The sequence below is a fragment of the Phoca vitulina genome, unplaced genomic scaffold (assembly GCF_004348235.1).
Source record: "Phoca vitulina isolate PV1807 unplaced genomic scaffold, GSC_HSeal_1.0 scaffold11, whole genome shotgun sequence".
Taxonomy (NCBI): Eukaryota; Metazoa; Chordata; class Mammalia; order Carnivora; family Phocidae; genus Phoca; species Phoca vitulina.
This window is the reverse complement of record NW_022589714.1, coordinates 5,904,451-5,923,990: the sequence shown is the minus strand read 5'-3', so window position 1 is coordinate 5,923,990 and position 19,540 is coordinate 5,904,451. Positions and strand designations below refer to the sequence as shown.

Sequence of the window (19,540 nt, the reverse complement as noted above, 5' to 3'; positions counted from 1 at the left end):
AATTTTTACAGTCCTCTGTGAACAAAGCTGAGGCTCTGAAATGTCCCCTTTCAAATTCAGATATAGATATTCTTTGATAGACCAAATAGTTGGTCTCCTTAGCAGATTTCCAATAGGAAAAGACTCTAAAAAGTGCCATTTTCTCCTTAACTGCCATTATGAAATCTAAATAATGTTCTCATGTATACACACAGGACACACTTTGTTCAAGCTCTTTTTAAGGATCCGTTTCATTCACAAAGGCCAGTACGATATCACCATGGGAACGGTGATGCGGTTGACTAAACTCTTCACCTGCTTCTGAGCAGCTTGATTTCTCTCATTTCACAAGATACTGCTCAACTGTTGTACCAAGTTTTGTTTTGTTTTGTTTTTTTTAATCCTGCCACCTTTGAAAAGTTTTAATGTCTCGCATACCAGATCAGAGTAAGGTGGAGCTTATATAAAGGAGCAGGTGGAGTGGTGGTTGTGTCATTCACTCAGTAAACAGCTTCTGGGCGCTGGTGCCAGGTGTCCGTTGGGGTCACCAAGGACACGGGAGGTCGCGGCCCCTCCTGCCTTTGGGAGAGAGACGTGTGAGCCAACAGCCAGAAGGGCGAGTGGTGTCGGAGACGTGCGTTTAGGGTGTGGCCGGTGCGGGGCGTCTGCCGCCCAGGTGGCCCACCGAGGTGGCACGGAGGGCTTCACGGGGAGGTCACTCACCTTGAGCTGCATCTGAGGCACTTCACTGCATGGGTAGTTTAGTGTTCCTGGACCTGAGGGCCCCTCAAGTTTGGCAGAAGAAGTGAGCCAGCTCAGGGAGGTCAGGAAGGGACTGCTGTGTGTCTGAGGAGTCGGGACTGTGATTTCGGCGGGAAGCGGGAGGCCCTGGAGGGACGCGAAGGAGGGGCTAGAAGCAGCCGTGGGCATGTTTTTGGAGGTGCATTCTCTAGGCCTGTGGTGAATGGGCAGGAGGTTTGTGAGCCTGGGGGCCAGGACACCGACTCGAAGACTCCAGAAAGGTCTGGGTGAGAAGTGAGGAAGCGGGGGGGGGGGGGGGAGGGCAGTGGGTGTGTGGTAGAGAAGACCCCCTGAGAGACGATGGTGTAGGAGCCATAGCAACAGGGCTTCGTGGCTGGGGGACCGGGGGGACAGGGGAGGGCTGCCCAGGTGTTTCACTGCTTCTTGGGTGTTTCTTGGCAGAAGCTCTTGTCCAGCACATGGGATCACATGCATCCTCACAGGTGTCTCATCCACAAGCTTACTGGGGGTAAGTGTCCTTCTCTGCTGGTCGTTGGTCTAGCAGGGGACTCCTCAACGGCCAGCAGATGGGGGGAGTGGGGACCATGGGGAGGGGACCACCAAACCCCCCCCTGGCAGCTCCCTAGCGTGGCCCTTGAAACAAGAGACAGGAAAGGGATCCGGGCATCTGCCCCACGGGCCCAGTCCCAGCGGGCACATTGTCAGTGTCTGGCTTCAAGCTGGGCAGGCCTGGAATGGAGGGGGGGGGTGTCATTCCAAATCTTGGGGGGAATCTAAATTTTCTGGTAACACTTGGAATAAAAATTCTGCTGCGAGTAGAGTCTGACCCAGGATGCTCCACCAGGAGCTCACCAGAGCTGGGCCACTGTGGCCTCTTCACAGCTTTATTTATTTTGGGACATGAGGCCCAGTTGAGAAGGCAGGCTCTGTGTGAGGCCACGCCGAACAGGTTCTTGGCCTGTGATGCTTGCTCAGGTCTTAGGGCTTTGCAGCTTCCTTGCCTTTTACGGCCAAGTTTCTTGCTTAAATTATTACTCTGTCTGCCATGACCATTCATCAGAGGCTTTCGAAACAGAACTCTTTACCAGTTTGGTACTAGAGGTCAGGGCGACTGTGTCTTGTAACCTCTGTTTCCATTGCAGCACACAGAGACGTGATGACACTGGGACAGCGTTCTAGGGGCCGCGGAGGAGGCGGCCAGTAGCAACCAGCCCAGGGGGCGGAGGACCAACGGCTCCAGCCTTGGGAATTAATTCTCTGGCTCTTTCCTCCCCTCCGTTATTTATTTATTTGTTCATTTATTCAGCAAATATTTAGCAAATGTTTCCCCCATGTCGGAGATACTTTAAATGAATGATGGAGCTCAGTTAATACATATTGTTTAATAATGCGTGTTGTCTACTGCTTTGATCGATCAGCTGTAGCTGGAGAGATCAGAAAGGGATGATTTCTCCATAAAAGCACAACATTCCAGAATAATGAAAGACCTTCATAGACGGCTGTCAGACAGCCACGGACTTCTGTGTCCCCTCCTGTAGACCGTGCCTAAATCCCAGCGTCAGGGCTGAGGCGGCCCCGCTCCGACAACGGGGGGCTTTCTCTCTCTTACTCTCAGCCTGAGGCGTGTTCTCATTATTTCTTCTGTCCATGCACTTGTTCAGGTCCAGTCCTCAAGACCAAAGGGCACATTTGTTTACAGGTGAAAGGAGGAAATGAATAAATGGCAACTAGGAAGAGCCTTGGGAAAGAAAAGACCTGGGAGTTGGCGCACAGGCTCAGAGGACAGGGTGGTCGGGCAGCCTCTCGTCGGTGTGGCTGCTGAATTCGCTAGCAGGTTCCAGCCACATATTACTCTCCGAAGGTCTATTTTATTGTTGTTAGAACTCAATAAATAGATGCCGCACAGAATTATTATCTTAGGGCAAGCATGAAAAATTAATTTCATCTCCAGCGCCAGCTCTAGTTGATTGACAGTAACTCCCTGTGGGGCTAAGGTAAGAAGGCTTCTGAGGCTCAGTCCAAACACAGTGGGAAAGATTAATTCAATCAGTTAATTGGCATCTTTCATGGAAGAGGAAGAGGTAGAGGAGAACAACACTATGACATCATGTATTTGTTTACACTGTAACCAAGAGACAATAATTGAATGGTAGCTTAAATTCTGTTTAGCATACAGTGTATTTGGAAATAAAATGATTAGAGATGTAGTCACCTCATAATCACCTGAAAGTGTGTCTAAGTAAGGAAATTGCTTATCCACAAAGGGAAGGTCGACTTTGGCCTGTGTCCAGAATTCGTGAGAATGATAACTGACATACAGACACAAGCTTTCCCTCACTCCTCACTGCAGGGTGTTGTTAATAATCCAACAAGAAACTTGGAGCCAGAAGTCTTGGAATATCTTCGTTCTTCCAGTGCTGCTTCAAATGACCTGAAAAACCTCTGGGCTTTATCTTTAGTCAACAGAGACTTTCTCCAAAGCCACCGCTAGACTTTGACAAATTATCCACATCAAATGTAAATATTAACAGACATCTGCAGAAGGTGTTAAACAAATCAGACTCTATTCCTCAGAGCTGATGTAACAAGAGTTTATTTAATAAGAATCACAGAAGAATCAGATCTCCTCTTGTCCTTACAGTTGTGTTTAGCTTTAAATGGCAGCAACATTTCAGGGGTTTAGGTGGTTGAACATGCTGGGCTGGGCTAGATGGAAAGTGAGGAAAGTTTTTTTCATGTAAGAGCACCAGGTTTTTTTTTCTTTTTGTCGTTTTAAGTAGTGCTTTAGGCTTCTGCATGAAGAAAGCAGTGAGGGTGAGGAGCCAGGGCTAGACCAGAGGTTCACATTAAATCTCTATGATGTTGATGTTGGAGATACTGAAGAAGGCCATTTTGCTACACTCAGCTGTCTTAAATTACAGAAGAGTGCATTTGGTGAAATTTAAGGTTTATAGTGAAAAGACACAAGATTGTCATAGGTCTAGAATCAGTGAATGAATAGGGTTAGTAAGTGAATGAGCCCAATATTAGAAATGAAACTTTTAGAAAGCAAAAAAAAAAAAAAAAATACAAAGAGGGAGAAAGCATAAGAGTATGATTTAGGTCAGAAAAAATACTTGCCTGATGTGAGGATTATAGCATTAATGACAAGTAACAGTTTAGCTCAGATCAGGATTGGTTTTTTTTTTTAAGATTTTATTTATTTATTTGACAGAGAGAGACACAGAGAGAGAGGGAACACAAGCAGGGGGAGCAGCAGAGGGAGAAGCAGGCTTCCCGCGGAGCAGGGAGCCCGATGCAGGGCTCGATCCCAGGACCCTGAGATCATGACCTGAGCTCAAGGCAGACGCTTAACGACTGAGCAGGCACCCCAGGATTGGTTATTAAAGTCATGGGGGAAGCTTTGGGCAGAGCAGCAAAAAATTGACAAGCACACATAAGGAAAGGTACTGGAATTTTCAGAGAGGACCAAAAAAAGTGGAATGATATTACAGTATGAATTTGCATAAATTTTCTTATGTTTGTGCTACAAATGCTCCTTAAGATGTAAAGGAACGTGGAAAGATGACCTGCCCTGATATGTTCTTTCATTGCTCTGAGTGCTGTTGGACAGACTCTTCCTGAGGTATTGTCATGTTAATACAAATAATAGAAATGAATAAGAATCCATGTATTTCTTTATCATACACCTGAAACTAATATAACACTGTATGTTAACTAACTGGAGTGAAAGTAAAAACTTTAAAAAATTGTATTTAACACATTTCTTGAGCTCCTGCTGTAAGCCAGCAGGGAGCATGATATACTCAAGTGGGGGGTATGCTCCTCCTTCCAAAGAGCTCATGAATAATGAAGTTGTAAGAAATGCAATGGAGGAGAAACAGGTTGGAAAACATCAAGGTGGGGAAATGAAAATGTGAGTTTATAAAGAAAATAAGAATTTACCAAGGCATTTTTCTGCAAAGGAATTTTTGTAGGACAAGTTAGCTGTGTGTAGAAGAAAGAAATTTGTCAGAGACTCTTCTGCTCATTCAAGTATGCATTCAGGGACGCCTGGGTGGCTCAGTCGTTAAGCGTCTGCCTTCGGCTCAGGTCATGATCCCGGGGTCCTGGGATCGAGCCCTGCATCGGGCTCCCTGCTCGGCAGAGAGCCTGCTTCTCCTTCTCCCTCTGCCTGCAGTTCTGCCTACTTGTGCTCTCTCTCTATCTCTCTGTCAAATAAATAAATAAAATCTTTAAAAAAAAATTTATTATCAAGTATTCATTCAGTCGTACACTGCTCTGCTGCAGAGGGACTGAGTGGGCAGGTACGGGGCTATAGAGAGGGGACCGTCAGAGCAGAGGAAGTACATCAGATTCAGAAAGGGAGCTCAATGAAGGGTTCTTAGGAAGTATCTCTTTTGGAAAGATCATCACACTTCAGGAGCGAAAGCCATTGACTGAATAAGGGAGTAAAAGCATGGTATAAAAAAAGGAATACTCCTGTTCTGTTCTGTTCTACTCAGTTCTAATCATCTACCTATCTGTATTTCAATCAACCAGTCATCATTTACCTGTTATATACAAAGGCACAAAGATGAGTGAGCATGAAAACTGCAGGTACTTAGGATTTTATCTGCTAGGCTTTATGCAAAGCTCTTTATATCCAAGCATAGAGGTTAAGAAGGTTGGAGTCAAACAAGAGTGGTTCTAGTCCCAGCTCTACCACTTACTGCTTGCGTGACCTTGAACTATTCATTCAGTGTCTCTAGATCTGTTTTCATCTGTAAAATGATAATAGTAATAATACCAATCTCACAGCACAAAATCAGGTTTTTCTTAGTAAAACCACTTTGCATGATGCTGGCGTGTGGCAAGTGCTTAGTAAATGCTGTTCCATTTTTATTACAACCTTTGTTTTATTCACAAGAGGAAGCTGTGGTTTACAAGTGTGCTCTGGTTGAGCTCATGAGTGGTGGAGCTAGCCCTGCCTGGTTGTCTCATACTTTAGCAGATGGTGGGTGTCAGAAATAAGGCTGGAGGGGAAGGCAAGGCCAGATGGCTCAAGGAGCTCAGGATGTTGAATTTTATCACACGAGCAGTGGAGAACCACCGTAGGACCTTACAGTTGAGATTGACAAGATAAACTTTGCATTTTGTTTTTTTTAATTTTTTAAAAGACTTTATCTGAGAGAGAGAGAGAGACAGATAGTGATAGAGATACTGAGAGAGAGCACAAGCGGGGAGGAGAAGGAGAAGCCGGCTCCCGCTGAGCAGGGAGCCCGACGCGGGGTTCGATCCCAGGACCCTGGGATCATGACCTGAGCTGAAGGCAGCCTGAGCCATCCAGGCACCCCAAACTTTGCATTTTAGAATGATTTTTTCTGGCAGCACTATGTTGAATGGTTCGGAGGAAGGAATGGCGCTAGCTGAAAGCCAGTGAGGAGGCTGTGGCAGTGGTCCAGGAGGGAACGGGCGAGGAATGCATGCCGGGGGATGGATGGAACGGAGCATTTAGGCAAAGGCGGGATGCTGGTGGGGGGTGAGGAAGAGCTAACAAGTGGGGGGCATTCAGCTGCCCCAGGGTATCTGGCTTCCTTGACTGGGTAGATGGAGGCAGCTTGGGCCAACATGGTGGATCCCAGAGGAAGGGACTTTGAGCATGGTAAACATGGGTGCTTGTGAGTCCTTGGAGGGAAGCGTCTGCATGGCAGTTGGACACAGAGAACTAAAGGTCAGGGGGAAAGTCAGGACTGCAGATGTTCACTTCCGAGTGGAAGATGTGGATGTGAAGGAGCTCATTCAGCTGGTCTCTGCTCAGCCCTGAGCACCCAGATCAGGGCTCCTCTCCCCACAGATAGGAAAAGATAACCACCATCACCGCTTCCAGGGTGTTACACTCAGGGGAGGAGACATCAAACAAGTCACAAGTAGATGAAAAAGGTAACTCCAACGGTCGCCGAACGCTAGCAACGTAATGCTGTGGGTAAACGGCAAGGTGGCTGACACATTGGATAATCTGCCATGAAGAATGAGAGAAATACTCACTTTTTAAGTCTTCGCAGTTAGGCAAGACAGTTCACTGTAATCCCGTAAGGGAGACTGATTTTGCCACAGGAAGAAAGCGTGATGCTCTAAAGAGAAGATAGACAATTACCCAAGACTGGGAGACCCTTTTAAGACTTAGGTCAGCCTCTAAGGCTGAAGTAATTAGTTAAGAGGAAGAAGTAAAAACGAGTGGATACTCAGAGGGTCGGGGACGAGGCAAATTCACACATTCTGAGTTTCATCAGGGAGACAGGTATGTGGGAATGTGAGGACACTGTGTTGCTTTGTGTGTATAAAGGTACGCAGGAGGATATCACATACACGGTTCTTTGAACCCCAGATGCTCACGGGGTGCCCGGGTGGCGGGTGAGGGGCCACAGCGCTGAGCAGGGTGGAGGCAGCAGGACACGGAGGCTCAGGGAGCACGCAGTCTGGTGAGGGCCCACGAACATGCTGAACATGCCTCCAGAGTGTGGAATGTGCTGGGAAAGGAGTGGGGCCCGTGAGAGAATCCAGGGGGGGCCTGATATCAGTTGACGGGTCACCAACCAGCACTTCCAGGTCTGCTCCCAAATAATGGCAAAGTGAAGCAAAATCAGGTGTGGTATTTGGAAAGTTTGAGACTCACTGGCTTAAGTACTAAGTCAAGCAAACAACCTGCCAGAGCAGGTAAGCAGGTGCCTGGGGGAGATAAGCTTATGCGAGGAGGCCAAGAGAGAAAGGGATGGAAGGAAGAAACCCGGAATGCCGGGTTTTGTCAGGATTACTCTGGGGGAAGCTGCCAGATGTCAAAGCATTGTTTTGGGCCCAGTGGCCACTCCCAGAGCAGTGAGGACTGGGAGAGAGCAAAGAAGGCGGGAGGCAAGGGCACCTTTCAGCCATGCCAGCTCCTCACCAAGTCCCGTGCTCAGAGCGGGCCAGCAGCACTGCATCATCCCAATCTGCCTTGCATGTGAAACTGCTGGGGATGAAGCCCAGGGCAGCCCAGAGCTGCCCGAAGGAGGGCACCCGTGCCACCCTGCATGATGTGGAGAAAGCCATCTCCTGTTGGCCTTTGGGGATCTTCATTTTCCCCGAAGAATTAGAGGACCACACAGTCGTTGGGAAGAAAGAGTTGTGGGAGCATAAGGGAGGAATGATTGAGGATGTGCGGCGATGGGACGAGGAGAGGCTCTGGTTTCTCTATTAACAGTACGTTTCCATTTGCCTTTTGCTACAGTCCTGTTGCTTTCAGTGGTTCTCCCAGCAGATGGGCGGTCACAACAGTTGGGTGGGCAGATTGAAATGTGGGTTTATGAGAGAAAACAGAACGTGGAAAGGCTGGGGAAAGCTTAGGAAAGGTAGATTCTCCAACTTGCCCCAGACCTGGGGATGGCAGGATGGTGAACGTGTGGCCAGCTTCCCAGGCGACTCCTGCATGCATCGATGCCACCTTCAGTAGGTGGTGCGGAACCTGGGAAGCAATTCCCACCTGAGCCTGATGATCTGTGTGCCTGTGGGCCCAACCCCAGGGGCACTGAGTAAAATCTCTGGGCGTGAGGATGACACAGGTCATGCGGTCAGCTCCTAGAGCCCCATCAGGTTTGGGAGCCACTGGGCTCATGTGTCATATTCTTTACAGTATGTTTCTGTTAGAAATTCCAGAGTACCTAATTCTTGTTCTCTTTTCCCTTTCTACCAGGCACTGGGAAATCATGAATTTGATAATGGTGTAGAAGGACTGATTGATCCACTCCTCAAAGAGGCCAAATTTCCAATTCTGAGTGCAAATATTAAAGCAAAGGGGCCACTAGCATCTCAAATATCAGGACTTTATTTGCCATATAAAATTCTTCCTGTTGGTGATGAAGTTGTGGGAATTGTTGGATATACTTCAAAAGAAACCCCTGTTCTCTCAAATCCAGGTATTTTCTACTTTTATAGCACTCATTGGTTGCAAATGTATTAAATCAGAGCTTGGCATGATTTTTATAGACTGTGGGTAAAAGCTGGAACAACGTGTGGTGGTGGGCAAGTAGTCTACTTGGGATAACATTGATGAAACCAGTCTGGTGGCCTCCACGTTGTTCTAAATTACTTCTTAAAGACATTGCTCTTTTTCAGTGAACTTCCTTGTTGACATACACAGTATCTTTGTTTAATTCAGTGGATTCAGAATTGGGCAAGAAAGCTGTTTACGTCCAGGGTTAACATTACAGAGTCATTTACTGCAGAATGAAACATAAGTCACTGCCCCTTTTCCTGTGGAGTCAGAGGGCCCAGAGCTAGGGTTTTACCTCAATTTACCTTACCTTTCCTTTTCTAGTATAATCATTATATGTCTAGTTAACTTTCCTTTCTTGCTATTCATTATCTATCTCTTCTGTTTAATGACTTTGTTGTATCTGGCTTTCTGAGGAATACATATCCTTGAGAAGTCCTATGGTATATATATCCTAATATAAATGTCTTACATATGCTATATTTTATACAGCATGAACATATACGTGCATACATATATAATCCTAAAGTTATTCAAGAAACATTTTTGAGCCACTTTCACAGGAACACTTTGACCGAAACACTCTGGCAGCGAAAACGAAAATGACATTTTTTCTAAATCATCCAAATCCATTTTCTTCCCATATTTGAAGGGAAAAAAAAGGGCAACTGACAGGAATAAAAGGCGCAGCACAGGGGATTTAGTCAGTGGTCCCGTAGCAGCGTTGTGTGGGGACAGGTGGTAACAGCCCTGTGGAGAGCAGAGCGTAAAAGGAACAGGAGAAGGAAAACCAGGAGCAGGCATTCTCCAGAAGCAGGGGTTTTCATGAAGCACTAACTGATAAAGGCCCTGCAGTCATTTAGCAGTTAGAAAAGTGATCTATTTATTGTTGTTGCTAGAGTCGGTCCAGGCCACTGGGAATGACGGGAAGGCCGGCATGCTGGGTCCTGAGCTGCTGTGAGGGCAGAGGGTCCTGCCGCCGGCCCAGGGGCAGGGCCCACACGGGGCTTCTCTGGGGACCGAGCCTCTGCACGCTGTGTGACACCTGGTCACCAAAGAGCTGTTGAGGTCCTTGTGGAGCCAGGAGGTGGCTGTGGTCAGGATGAGTCACCGGCTTTCCACGTGTTTCAGAAGCACTCTTCTAAGAAGCGTGTGGTCCCATCTGCGGCCCCAGCTGACAGTCTCAGGCGCTCCCCCCCCCACCACACACACACAGCCTGACCACTGCTCCCTGCCCTGGGGATCTGACCTCCCCTGGGGCTAACGGGCGCCACGCCTCCGGCTTCCTGGGGCTTTTCTGCAAAGATGACCATGTGGGGATGGCAGAGTGAACCAGGCTTCCTGATGGCAGACAAGCCAGTTGCCAGTGTCGGGCAGGCGGGGATGACGTGGCCCGGTTGCTGCCACCCTTGTCCCTGCTCCCCTTGAACGCTCCTGCTCTGTGTCCCCAGCTCCCACAGAAAATCCCTCCCCCTGAGCACCTCCCCTGGATTACGTTTGTCCCTTACGGTCAGCTTCCTGCGCCGGCCTGAACAGCCTGAGGACAGAGCCTAGGGCTCCTCTCAGTGAACATCCAGGACCTAGTATAGAGGCCAGAGGAGGAGCTTTAGATAAAGATGTGGACTTGTTGAATAATTGAATAATTCTGTGTGTCTATAATTTCTATTCTACCCACTGGTTTTTGAAATTGTTCAAGACAGAATGTAATTAAATGCCGTAAGAGAGTCACAGAGTCAGGGAATGGGGGAACGTCTTTTAGGAGCAGGGGGTAAGTGAAAGGAGTGATGGCCAGCTTGGAGGTCCTGCGGACTTGAAGAAGCTCCTTGGCCCCCTCCAGGGCATGCAGGACATCCTGGGGCAAAGGGCATTCCAGCGGTGAGGTCAGAGTCACATGCTGGGAGGCAAGCCCCATGAGGGCAGCGACCTTCTCTGTCTCCTCCACTGCTCTGTGCTCTGTACCGTGCCTGGCATATGGGAAGTTCTCAATAAATGTTGCTGGAATGAACACATGAGAGCAGGGAAGCATGGGGGCCACTGTCTCAGAAGAGCGCATAGTTCAGTTTCTTGGGACAGAGGTTCCAAGCAGGGAAGGCAGAAAGTGGGGTGAGGAGTAGATTGCCTCCTGAATGACTGACCAAGGAGTTCAGGCATGACGGGGAGAAAAGCATCATCCCTTCTGGAATAGTCACCAGTAAGAAAGGAGGGGTTGTCGGTGAAGAGACACAAGGGCTCCAGAAGTCAGCCCCCCTTTGCTGGGACTCTGGTAGCACCCCGTATTAGTCCTTGACTGGGCTAATGTCTCTGAAGGGGTGATGATGCCCTTCCAGCAGCTCCCAGAAGAGGAAGGCTGGATGGTGTAGGGACTGACGCCAGTGCTGGGCAGGGGCGGAGCAGTGTTTCTGGGGACATTTGCTTCTACCAAGACCACAGGCCCAGCGTATGCGTTCTTCCTGCAGCTCTCGGGCCCCTGGTCCAGCCCCATCCTTCCAGTCCTCGTGGCCTGGGTGCCCACAGGTATATAGCACACACAGTTCGTTCATTTTAGCCAGACAGTGACACTCCTGTGACCCCCCAAGAGATCCTGAAATAGATCCTGTACTTTGTGTGTGATGACGGATCCCGAGAGGCTCCTAATGTGTCAGAAGACATTTCTTTGTCCTCAGAGGCATTTCTCTGAACCTTTCTTCCTTGTTGCCAGCCAAGCAAAAGCAGATGGTAGCCTTCTCTGAAGGGCTCAATATTCATTCATTCTTTCGTTCTTTCCTCTGAGTGCCTACGTGTAGGCACTGTTCTAGGCTCCAGGGATGCTGACCAAAAAAAAAAAAAGAAAAGAAAAGAAAATCCCTGCCTACTGCAGTTTACAGGTTTAGTGGGCAAATAAATGAGTAGAATATTTGGTGCGTCAGAAGGTGGCAAGTGCTAAGCAATAGGGAGAATGGCAAGTGGGGCCGGGGGTGGGTGCAGCTTGTCAACTTAAAGGGAGGCTCGGGGAGCTCGCAGAGAAAGTGACATGGCACTGTGGGGTGACTGGGGAGCCCCGGGCTTCTTGGAGTGGTAAGCGAGAAGCAGATTATTCTTGATGTTTTCATGGCAGACAATGGTGGCCAGGCTGTTACCACTGCTGTTTAAGTGTCCCCTGTGAGCTGGGGACAGCACAACCAGTCCAGCGTGGCGCCCCTGTGAGTTGCTGGGTTTCTGGGCCGTGGGTCCACACAGTCACAGCCACACCCCGCAGCCTGGTCCCCGGGGTGCTCTTCTGTTAGCACTGCAAGGGGGAGTAAGCAGGGAAGAAAGTGCACACTCCCCGTGCCAACAGTAGCTGGGTGAGACCGTGTCCAAGGCAGAGCTCGAGAACGCGCCAGAGTCGGCCTTACCGAGTGAACAAGGCACAGCGTCAACGGGTGTGTTAGGACTGACGGTCGAGGACTCGTTGCCGACAGAGTTTTAAGTTTGAAGACTGATTATCCTGAACTGGCAAACGAAGCCTTAGATGTACTAATCTGGGTCCCCCCCCACCCCCAGTTTTACTGAGATACAACCAACACACCGCACTAAGTGTAAGGTGTCTAAGCAACATGATGACTTGACATACAGATCCTACAACACGCTCATGTGCTCAGGCACTTTCTGCCTTGGCACAATGGAAGTCTGAATGTAAAAACACACTTTTTCCAGCAGAGAGAATCATTATAATTTAATTTACAGCACCGAATCAAGTAACATAAAAGAAATCACTTTTAACAAAAATACCAGAACTAAGACATAAAAGTGAATGTTTTCTTACAAAGTACTTAGCTTTTAACAAAAATACCAGAACTAAGACATAAAAGTGAATGTTTTCTTACAAAGTACTTAGCTTTTATCAAAAATACCAGAACTAAGACATAAAAATGAATGTTTTTCTTACAAAGTACTTTGCTTGGGGAACTGTGTACATTTCTAAAGAAGCCACTGGTCAAAGAAAGCTAGGACTAATCTTGCAGAGTTCCTCTTAGGTCCTGTGACACGAGTCTTAGGAGTATTTTCAATAATGAGAAGTCTTTGTCTTTTGTGAATAAATTTGCTCGTTGGAAATAAATGCCGTTCTGAGCCATGCCTTGTGAACTGGATCAAGTCAAGATGGGTACGGCTATGTCTTGCTCAAGAAATAATGTGACTGAGAAACATCTGATATTAAAAACACATTTTTAAAAAATAGGTTTGCAGGTCTGAAGCCTCCTCATAGCTTGAGATTACATTAGAGCAACATAATACCATTCACAACCTTAACCTAAAGCAACGTTAAGTGAATGTAACTAAGGATATTGATGCGAATTTTTATTGGCTTTTTAGGGATTTTATATTTAATTTACAAATATGTTTTGGTTTTAGTAATTTAAGAGCTTTAGTAGATAAAGGTGTTTTTACTCTACGTGTTAGTATGTGTAATAAGCAATATAATAAAAATTATTAATAAATGTCCATTTTATTTATTTTGTTCCTTAGGAAGGAATTTAGTATTTGAAGATGAAATCGCTGCATTGCAGCCTGAAGTTGATAAGCTAAAAACTCTAAATGTGAACAAAATTATTGCACTGGGACACTCTGGTTTTGAAATGGATAAACTCATCGCTCAGAAAGTGAAGGGCGTGGACATCGTGGTGGGAGGACACTCCAACACATTTCTTTATACAGGTAATTGTTTCAAAAGGATTACACTGGCCAGGATGTCTAGATAACTTACTTTGTCTCTTTGCCTTTGTAACTGTTACTATTTTTACTACTATTTAACACATAATATATATTACATATATTTTGTAATATGTAATATATATGAAATACACATATATAGTAACATGTAAATCCTATTCAGAGACATTAAGAATAATATATTGGTTTCATGATTATGTCAATTCCATTTATTTATGTATATTATAAATATATATAAAACATATGTATAAAATACACTATAAAATAAAAAGATTACTGAGCCCCAGCCAAAAATCAGTTTATATCAAAAAGCAACATATCATATAAAAATTTTTAAGTATAGGAGCACCTCGGCGACTCAGTCCGTTAAGCATCTGCCTAAGCATTCAGCTCAGGTCATGATCCCAGGGTCCTGGGATCGAGCCCTGCGTCGGGCTCTCTGCTCAGCGGGGAACCTGCTTCTCCTTCTCCCACTCCCCGCTTGTGCTCTCTCGCTTGCACTGTCTTTCAAATAAATAAAATCTTAAAAAAAAATTTAAGTAGGGCGCCTGTGTGGCTCAGTCATTAAGCGTCTGCCTTTGGCTCAGGTCATGATCCCAGGGTCCTGGGATCGAGTCCCTCATTGGTCTCCCTGCTCTGCGGGAAGCCTGCTTCTCCCTCTGCCTGCCGCTCCCCCTGCTTGTTTTCTCTCTCTCTCTCTGATAAATAAATTAAATAAAATCTTTAAAAAAAAATAAAATAATTTTAAGTATAAACAAAATAATGCAAATAAGGCCTTCACAAGTCAGGGTGACAGATTTGATTTGCGGGTTCGCAGGTAGCAGGGGCTGAACTCTGGGCTCAAGTCCTAATTCTTCTTCATACTAGGACCGTGCGTTGGAAGTGATAGGCCCCGATGCTCCTGAAAGCATGTCCATTCCCCTCCCTCCCTCCCTCTCTTCGTCCCCTACCGCTTTCCCTCCCACCCTCCCTTCCTCTTTCTCTCTCTCCTTGATGTTAGGTAGTTTTAGTTAGAAAACCTCTTTTTTTCCCCTCTATGTTGAACTTATAATGTCCCAAAACTTTTAAGTCTGGCTGGCTTGGTGAGTCTTTCCTACCATGCCACCCCTGCCCCCATGTCCCCCCCCTCCCCAACTACTGCATGGAGATTTGAAGGACTTTTAAGAAAAAGAAGAGGAGGAGGAAGGCTTCCTGGTAACTGACTGTTAATCAGCTAGTGAGAAGGAAGGCTTTGGCAGGGAACACCCCTGTCTTTGAAGAAGTTGCTGCTTCACCCACCTCCGTATGGGCTAAGGTGATCCTATTTTTATAAAAGCAAAAAAAAAAAAATACCCAAAATTGTTAAAAGGGGGCACCCTGGTTGCTCAGTCAGTTGAGTGTCTGCCTTTGGCTCAGGTCATGATCCCGGGGTCCTGGGATCGAGTCCCTCCCGGGGCTCACTGCTCAGTGGGGAGCCAGCTTCTCCCTCTGCCCCTCCTCCCACTCATGTGTGCTCTCTCTCCCCCCCCCCCCAAATACATAAAATTTTTTAAAAATGTTAAAAGGGGTTATCACAAAGAAAAGAATACAGGTAATTTTCACTTTCTTCTTAGCACTTTTGAGTATTTTCAAATGAATGCATGTTGCTTTTGCAATCAGAAGGAGAGACACAAATTATAAAAAGAAAAGAAAAACAATATTGGGTCCGAAGTCTTCCTTCCTGATTCACGTCAGAGACCATGAGCAGGTCACTCACCCTCTCTGAACCTGTTAGCTTTGCTTCAAAATTGGGGTGATAAGGCTCCAAGTGCCCCATTGTTGTGAGAATGACGGGAGGTGGTATATGTATACGTGGGAGAACACTTTAGAAACTGTAGAGAGCTGTGTCCTGGCGGGCAGCTGTGTGGAGGCTGCCCACCCGTCCGGACAGACCAGTCCGACTGAGGACGCTGGTGAACTCCTTCACAAGGTGGGCTTGGCCTTCCCTTAAGAAAACCGTGTTCACATATTTGACTCCTTCCTCACGCAGTTCCCTCGTAAGTGTTTTACCTCTTGGTAGACACAGGCTAGAGAATCATTTCACACTGGGTGATATGCAGTAGTGGTTGTGAAATCAGTGTAGTGGGTTAAAAACTTTTAACGGCCTAGACTACGGTAGGTGAGGCACTTACGTCACTCACAGGATAAGTATTTGTCTCGTGGAAAAAGCTGTCTGTGAGCGATGAGGACAGCGCCCACGCCGAGCAGGCGGTAGGTCCGTGTGTCCGGACAGTGGCAGGTGCAGACAGCGAGGGGACTTGCTTAGCGTGAGCAGTGTCGCAGTCGGACGTCCGAGAGCCACTTAGGTAACTCCAGGGCCACTAGAGGGGCGAGAGCGCCAGAGCGGGGAGAGCCCCACGGGGCAAGTCATGGGGCGGCGTGGGGCGAGCTGGAGACTCGGCCGTCGGGCTGGCTGGGCCACTGCTGCGGGCTCCTGTCTCCGCCTGATTTCCTCAGCTGCAGAATGAGGATGGAAACAACCCGATGAGAAAGGTCATGATGACTTCACATCTGGAATGGACGGCTGGAGATGAGGCGCCACAGGACAGGGCCTCGTACCTGAGCTGTCCTTACTCCGGTCTGTCCCAGCTCAGTGGATGAGACCCGTGAACAAGCCTTCCCTGGAGCCTCTGCTTAGCTTCTGTCCAGGGTGGTGTCAGAAACCGGGGGGCACGGTGCGAGCTAGATGTGTGCCTCCGACCCCTCCGTCCTGGGGAGCGTGGCTCACGCTGTACTCACTTCGATCCCGAGTGAGAAGGGCATTGTAGTTGAAGAGCCGGCACACACCCACAAACACACACAGTCACACACACAGTCTCACACACACACAGGGTCACACACAGTCTCACACACACAGAGTCACACGCATACCACACACAGTCACACGCATACCACACACACAGTCACACAGTCACACACACACACAAACACACACAGTCACAAACACAGAGTCACACACACACACTGAACTTTCACAAAGAACCTGGAGTGCACCCTGGTTCTGTACTGTTTCATTTTTTTTAAAGTGTCAGTTACCACCCATTAAATTAATTTCCTCATATTGTAGCTGGCCCACATTTTGAAAAACTCAGCTCTGAATGAAGCAGGACCAAAACAGCACATAAACAATCAAAGGAATCCACCCCCTCCATTCAGATGCTAGAGTCATTCCCCTGTTCTTCAAGATGTGCCTTTACACCATCTTAATCACTGCTTCTTCCGGCACCCATTGGCCGTGCACGGCCTTGCCGGGTGACCAACAATTAGTGTGCCCTGCTGGGCCTGAAAAGGTTCGGCGACCATGCCCGGCTTCCCATTAATGCTGCAGCCTGACCTTTTGTCCCTGTCACTTTGTTCCAGCCAGTGAGGTCCTGCAAAACACTATGTGCCTCTTGCCAAGTACGTGAGTTTCATTAATGATGAATGACTGGATGAAAGAAAGAGTTGGGGATAAAAATTAGGATTTGTTTATACATAAATCTTGAAGTAGATCATTACAGTTTCTGAAAAAACTGCCTCTAAAGTTTTAGTCACTTATTTCACATTTCATGGTTGCTTAGCAAGACTGTTGTTCCCACGAACTGGTTCTCATGAAAATATTCAATTCTGATACTCATCATTTTGAGGGATGCAGTTAACAATTAAAGGTAATTTGGGGCACCTGGGTAGCTCAGTCGTTAAGCGTCTGCCTTCGGCTCGGGTCGTGATCCCAGGGTCCTGGGATCGAGCCCCGCATCGGGCTCCCCGCTCGGCGGGAAGCCTGCTTCTCCCTCTCCCCCTCCCCCTGCTTGTGTTTCCTCTCTCGCTGTGTCTCTCTCTGTCAAATAAATAAATAAAATCTTTAAAAAAAAAAAAAAGGTAATTCCAAGACAAGGGAGGAGATGAAGCATATTTGCTTGTTTAAATAAATTTTCACAACCTTAAACTCCTCTGAATTGTTTTTGGAATTAGCATAACCTAACTAACTTGAGGTTAAATATGATTTGTTAATAAAAGTGTAGTTAAAATAATACATCCCAGGGGGCGCCTGGGTGGCTCAGTTGGTTAAGCTCTCATGCTCTATCTCATTCTCTCTCTCAAATAAATAAATAAAATCTTTAAAAAAAAATAATAATAATAATACATCCCAGGCGCCTGGGTGGCTCAGTCGGTTAAGCATCTGCCTTCGGCTCAGGTCATGATCCCGGGATCCTGGGATCGAGCCCCACGTCGGGCTCCCTCCTCGGCAGGAAGCCTGCTTCTCCTTCTGCCTGCCGCTCCCCCTGCTTGTGCTCTCTTTCTTTCTCAAAAATAAATAAAATCTTTAAAAAATAATAATAATACATCCTCTGGAATTTTATGTCTTGCCATGCACAGAACCCAACACACACACACACACACACACACATACCTGAAAGAAAATTTCACAAAGCGTCCAGATTGCACCTGATACTTTCTGTTCCGTTATTTCATTTGTTTAATGCTGGTTTTCACCTATTAAATTAACTTCATTGTACTGTAGCTAGCCCATATTTTTTTAAAAACTCAGCTTTCAATGAGGCATGACTGAAACAGTGCATGAACTGTTCCCCCAGCCTGCCCGCCTCCCTCCCCGACAAATATTGAACGTTATTCCAGGTTCTTCTGAGTACAGCCATTGTGTACATGCAGATAACCTAGTATTGCCTGACCATGCTCACGTTGGAATGAAGGGGGGAAGAGGTCCACCCGACTATGCTTACAGAATCTTAAAGTTGCAAGGGGTGAGGACTAGTCCCCACATGTTTTCTCAATAGGAATGAAATCCTAGAGTCACGAACTGGCCTGTGTTGTTGCCTCTGGAGAAGAACGTATGTAGTAAAGGGAGAGCAGGTTGAAAGCTGAAGCAGGTGGGCTGGGGGACTCTATGCCCCGTGTGGCCCTCGAAGGCACACTCAGTGTGCTGTTTGCCTCCCGCTGTGTGAACTGAATTTTGGATCGTGCTGGTCATTCTGGCTACCTGTGGCCTTGCGTGAATGGAGACATCAGTTTCTGTATCTGCAGAATAGCAGGGTTAGAACTGCCAAGTCTACGACCCCCTGCATTCTAACATAGACTGTTCCCCAGAAAGTCATCCATGCAAAGAGCCTGATTGCTTACTTTCCGGACTTTGGGGAAATAAAACTATTTTTCGTAGAACAGCTTATGACTTCCTTCGGTTACTGCCGTGAACTTCATTATACCTCTAACTTCTTTGAGGCTCCTACCTGCAGGCTCTATACCCTGGCCCCTCCTTCTTGCTGTCATCGAATGGTCTCTAAACCACTCCTCAGCATCGCCCAGCCTGTGGTCTTCCTCTCGGCCCCAGCTCCTGCCTTCATCCCGGTGGAGGGTTCCATGTGTTTGGCTGACCCCATACCCAAGGTTCAGAGTCCCTTGATCCTCTCAACATGCGACTGTCACCTCCACGCCATTTCAGCAACTTTACATGAGGCTGAAACTGGGTCATCATCCGGGATGGCTCCATCCCCAGAGCCCCACTATCCACCTCCCTCGTCCTAGCCTCCTGGCCTTAACTTAGAGCCTCTCACCCCTTATTCCTTGGAGAGCTGGCCGTCAGCCTTACCGAAACCTCAGTCTCCTGGGCTCCTCTCTCCATCCCAGGCCAGCAGGCTTCATGTCTCTGTCCTTGTTAGCTTGGACGTGTCTATTAGGGACGCCTGCCCGTGGCTGTGACTGATACCTGGAAGGCGGGCGCCCAGGACTGTTGAGTGAATATTAACAGACACAGCACCTTTCAAAGTAAGATTTCTTTATTTGACCAGTTTTCACAAAACACCTTATTTTCATTGCTTCTAGACGTAGGCACACATTTATGGAATATGAAATTCAAACCACTTCGTTTATTAGAGAACGTAAATGATTTTAAGGGCCACAGGATTTCATTCTCAAAACAAATGGGGTTTACCATGTAATTATAAATGCGACAGAGCAAAAAAAGCTAATGCTTGTTCTTCATGCCGTAGCCAGCGGCCAGACGCAGTGTGAAGGGATGCACCTGCCCTGCGTCACTGGAGGAAGTGAGGGAGGCTGAAAGGCTTTGTGGTTGCTTGCAATCATTGTTCA

At 47.2% G+C, this 19,540-nt stretch overlaps 1 protein-coding gene across 1 annotated transcript in view; it reads left to right on the top strand.

The window, feature by feature from the left end:
* The window catches only part of NT5E (5'-nucleotidase ecto), a 56,023-nt gene that overhangs the window by 15,941 nt on the left and 20,542 nt on the right, over positions 1 to 19,540 (top strand). The window contains exons 2-3 of the mRNA XM_032409338.1: positions 8,450 to 8,672; positions 13,235 to 13,423. Of these exons, the coding sequence (XP_032265229.1) occupies positions 8,450 to 8,672; positions 13,235 to 13,423 (412 nt within the window). The remainder of the gene's footprint in view (positions 1 to 8,449; positions 8,673 to 13,234; positions 13,424 to 19,540) is intronic.